Source organism: Puntigrus tetrazona, chromosome 11, assembly GCF_018831695.1.
Source record: "Puntigrus tetrazona isolate hp1 chromosome 11, ASM1883169v1, whole genome shotgun sequence".
Taxonomy (NCBI): Eukaryota; Metazoa; Chordata; class Actinopteri; order Cypriniformes; family Cyprinidae; genus Puntigrus; species Puntigrus tetrazona.
The window spans coordinates 1,186,911-1,191,784 of NC_056709.1; the positions used below are offsets into that span (position 1 = coordinate 1,186,911).

Below are 4,874 nucleotides of genomic sequence, written 5' to 3' on the forward strand. Positions count from 1 at the left end.
CGGGAGGTGCCTCGCAGGCTCATAGGTGCTCGCTATAAAACCTGCGCGAGCGCGGCCGAGGATGCCGTTCCGTCGCGCTCCGCTCTTCCGTCCGCAAACCTGAAAACACGACAAACGAGGAGCATTCGTGTGGAAATAAGCCAGAGACGAGCAACATGTCGCCGCAGTTGGATCAACCCTGGCTTCTAAACTGACTTTGTTCACGGAGACTATCTGGAATGACTGTGATGGCCAAGGTGTCATTATTGATACGTTTGGAAATTTTGTTTTTTATTGGACTGACAGTCACCATGGCGAACGGTGGGTTGCACTGCATTTAGAAAACTCATTAATCGCTCTCTGCATATAATATAAACAGCATATTTTAAAAGTAATAAATCCTCCCACGCACAATTTCATTTAAAACGATGTTTCGTGACCTCAATAATAAATAGTGGCAAGTGTTTTATTTATTTATTTTATTTTTTAAAGAAATAAACGTAGGCCTATTCTATTTTTATTTCAATGCAGCCTATCTAAAGGTAGGCTAAATGCAATGCAATGTCGAAAAGCAATGTGTCAAAGTGATTGGACGCAGGTGTGAAATTCAAAAAGTGATTCATATAACATGAAGCTTTTTTGAGTACTAAAAAAAATGCGTACCTCGTCTTGCTAACCGGACAGGTGAAAATACCCGCTGACCTCATCTTTATACACAGTTTTAGAAACTTTATTTTGATTGTTTTATCACTGGGTTGTGAGCGCACGGCCTCAATAGCTATTTCTCACCATAGGTAAACCTAAGGCTTGACCCTTAATGTGCTTTCGATTCTGTAGCCTAGGCTATAATATCACCCATATAAGGGAAATTGTATTTTTGACTTTAATGGTTAATTTACTGCACTATACTTTAACATGAATGTGTAAAACCATGAATTGGTCAGATAGAACAGTGTTTTAGTCCTGTTACAACACGGGTTTATTTTAACGTATAGGATTGCCATTTGTCTCAATTAAAGCATTTTTTCCTCTGCAGGATTTTCCCCCTTTCGTCAAACTGGGCTCATGGAAACCAGCGCCAAGGATTTAACCAAAGTGTCAAGTGTAACTCTGAAGCAGTTGGATGCGTCTGGATTAAAACCCGGAGCTTGTTATTTGTGCCAGATCCTGACACCTCGGAAGAGAGCCAAGAGATGTACGTGTTACTCATACAAAGACAAAGAGTGTGTTTACTACTGTCACTTGGACATCATCTGGATCAACACACCAGAGTAAGTTCACGAAGCTGGCTGACTTGCTCATGAAATAATATTCAACAGGTGCTTGAAACCCGTGAAGGCTTTTCTCTTTGCGCAGTGGGATAATTGTTATTTACTGTGCCCTGACTTTTATATTACAGACAGAGCTGCATTTACTACTGCTGAAACAGCCTTAAAGTGTGTTAAATAATGTGACATATAAGTGACAGCATATTTATGAAGACACCAAAATAAGGGTTTCCGAATCACAGCAATTCTGTTATTTAACATATTTAAGTGCAATGTAGTAAAAATGTAGGCTACTCACAATCAAGTGTTTCATAAAACATGCTATTGTGAAGATACAGTGGAAAAGATGCATGTGAAGCTCATCCCACTGTAAAAAAAAAGTAATAAATACTGTCTCCTTAGAAGAAAAATGGAAGAATAAAATAATGTAGATTTGCTTACTAAAATGAAAAACATCTTAACATTAAGCTGTATATGATCGCTGTTTTAGAAGCAAAAGTGAACTATTGCATTTGGCAAGCATTCTCCTTTCTGTCAAAACTAAATTATTTCTGGTCCGCCTCCGTCCTTATCACAGATAAGATTGCAAACTCCTCGTGTAGTTTAAGTCACACGCATCAATTTTATCCAAAAAGTTCATAATGACAATTTATTGCTCGTGATTAGAATGACTTATCTTTATTAAGAGTTGCTGGGAGAACGATCTCAGCTTCCGCTGCAGTAAATTACTAAAACTACATGTTACCAAGCAAAGTTGCCATTTTTAATCTGTGGGGGAAAACCTTATATATGGAATATGTTAAATGAGTTTGTCGTGAGTCATGTTTGTAAAGAAGGGCTGCTGCATTAGTATATTAGTAATTCTCTGCCACTCGTCTAGGCATTGTCTAGCCTATGAGACCGGCTAAGGAGAATGGTCTGGGATCAAAGAGATGCTTGCATGACAGGATGTTTGCAGGAGTAACTCTTAGCAGATGAGGCCTATGGCTCCCTGAGTACAGCTGTTCAGATCAGAGTCTGCTTTATTAGATTCCATACAGTATAAATAAGAGTAATGTATTACAGCGTTACCATAAAAAACATACTGGGTGGTCTGCAATGAGTTATCTATGAGATGAAAGAAAAAGGTTATGTGTTTTGTTGTATTTGTTAATACTGTCAAATATCGACCGATCGATCGATTGATTTACCTACATGATGACGAGCTAAACCCGATTGCCCGTTGACAGAACCTGTACATCAAATCTCTGGAGAATTGAAGCATCCTTCATCCATAAATCCTCTGCACGTCTTCCATCCCTTTTGTGCGTGTCTGGCTATTTTAATAATGCGAACTGCTATCAAGACACGTTCAGCGCTCTCAAATCTATATGTTTTATATCCACGCTTCTACGTGTTTGTGCAGTGAGGTTGGGGTTTACTCCACGCTCATATTTTCTGACCTCCGCATTATACGTGGTTCAGTGTCACATTTCAGACGTCTTGGTGGATTGTGTGTGCAAGCTGCTCCTCGAGTGCAAAGGAAAGATCGAACTGAGCAGGGTGTCGAAAAGCCACACAAAGACTCTCATTAAAACCTTATGGAGATGTGATACACAGTATAATTTAGAGGGAGAATTTGCCATTTTGTCATTTAGTAGTCCAAAAACTAGAAGCATTTCTTACTTGCACAGTTTACTAGGGCTGCGATTTCTGCGACTCAAAGGTCTTAACCCTTTTTGTATTGGCAGGCGCACCGTCCCATACGGCTTGTCGAATTATAGAGGCTCTCAGCGAGTGCGGCGTGCTGCCCAGGACAGCGTCGGAAGTCAGCGCTGCGTGTGTGCTTTACACAGCGACCAAAAGTGTGACGCTTTCTGCAGTGGAAGGTAATAATAAAACCACTAAAATATAGTCCCGTTGGAAAACGTGCTCCTACCGACCATTTTTGCAAAACTCATGCATATCAAAAAGATTTATGAACCAATTCACGTAACAATCTGCATTCGTTTGGCTTTTCTGACGTTGTAAACCCGTTCTTTAGCTCACCCGGTACATGTCATCACGCTCAGGTTTTTCCAGTAAGCCAGAGTATCTTATCTGAACGGGATATGTGGACAGTGAACATATAATAGGAATATAGTAAAATGTGCGTTTATGTAAATAACATCGACAGCAGATATTAGGTGGAAATGTTCAAATGTTTTTAAAGTAACAGGATTTCTGTTCTTCTTTAGTTGGGGGAGGTCAACATGACTGTCCATTGGAGCACAGCTTAACTGATATTCACTCATCCGTTGGACTGCTTCTTCATTCTTCTGTCCTAACACCTGGAGAATCACCTCTGAGAAAAGGTTCATGTCTGTCCAAAAGGAAGGCTGTTGGAATTCCATTACTGAGAGGGAGAATTAAGGAGAGCAGAGAGAGTTGGGAAATACTTGCGCTGTCGACGTGAAAGCGTTACCGCACCTAAGCTAACACATCTCTGAAGTAGCCATGCATTGACTGCGACCATGTGAGTCACATTCAGGCAAGATGTATGTGATGGTCTGAATTATGGACTGGATCGACTTGCCACCACGATCTGATACAAATCAGATGTGCAAGATGGAGTCAAATAAGCATCACACACAGGACTTTGAATATTTGAAACCGTTCAGACTAGTCACCATGTAATGCGTTTAAAGGACTTCTTGAGCAAAAAGTGCTGTACAGCAAACTCTACACTGCAACATTGGCTTATTCTAAAAATTATGTTCATATCTAATACAGCCTTTCATGTTCATAATTGAATAATACATTTCCTCAAGAGTATGAATAATTAACTAAGTAGACAATAGGAAAATTCCTAGCTTTTCTTGAGCATTTAAGAAATCTTGTATATCACAACTAACCAAAAGGTGTCTCTTTTAAATGCCGCAGTAATCCACGTCCTACTTTATGAATAGTTGTGATAAAGAGTATATGCAAAGAAATGTCTATTTATTCCAGTAACCAAATATTTTTTTTCATAATATATTCTCCAAACGGAAACAAAAAAAGGACTGTTTTCTTACTATTTCAAACCAATACGAGAACAAATATCCTTAATTTATTCAGAACTGTAGCGGTGAAAAAAAAAAATATATAACAATGAAACAGGGAGTAAAATAAACACAATTCATAAACTGATGATGGATTGTAGCGTCTCTTACTTTTCATGGCCGACATGCAGGTCATTATGTATGTAAAGGTCCTGTACAGATTCTCTGTTTAATATTAAATGAAATCCTTTTTATAACCTTTTTTTTGTTTTACCTACAAGTCGTCTTTTTGTGTGCTCTTATTTGGCTCAGTTGTGAGCAACAAACCTCAGAAATGCTGAGAAGTTTTCCGCGGAGCTGATTTGAAACCTCCTGGCCTCTGGCTAGATTACGTTCTCTCATTACTTTGCAAAGGTACGTCTTATCCTTCCACAAGGGGGGCCACGCAAGAATTGTTTGCTGTCTTGGAATATGCCCTCAGTACACCCTGAGAAATAAGAGGTAATTTCCTCTCATGGTGCATGATGGGGTATGGCAAAAACAGGCAGTTCTCATCCAGGAATACGTTGTTTATAAATCAGTAAATTAAAAGGCTTGTGCCAGACTTGATTGATCAAATGCATTT

At 39.2% G+C, this 4,874-nt stretch overlaps 1 protein-coding gene across 1 annotated transcript; it reads left to right on the forward strand.

Moving 5' to 3' along the window:
- On the forward strand, positions 1–4,515 carry LOC122353696 (endothelin-3). Its single transcript, XM_043251570.1, has 4 exons — positions 1–300; positions 1,016–1,250; positions 2,978–3,115; positions 3,464–4,515. Exons 1-4 carry the CDS (start codon positions 219–221, stop codon positions 3,480–3,482), a joined length of 474 nt encoding a protein of 157 aa, XP_043107505.1. The 5' UTR covers positions 1–218; the 3' UTR covers positions 3,483–4,515.
- Positions 4,516–4,874: the final 359 nt, after the last annotated feature.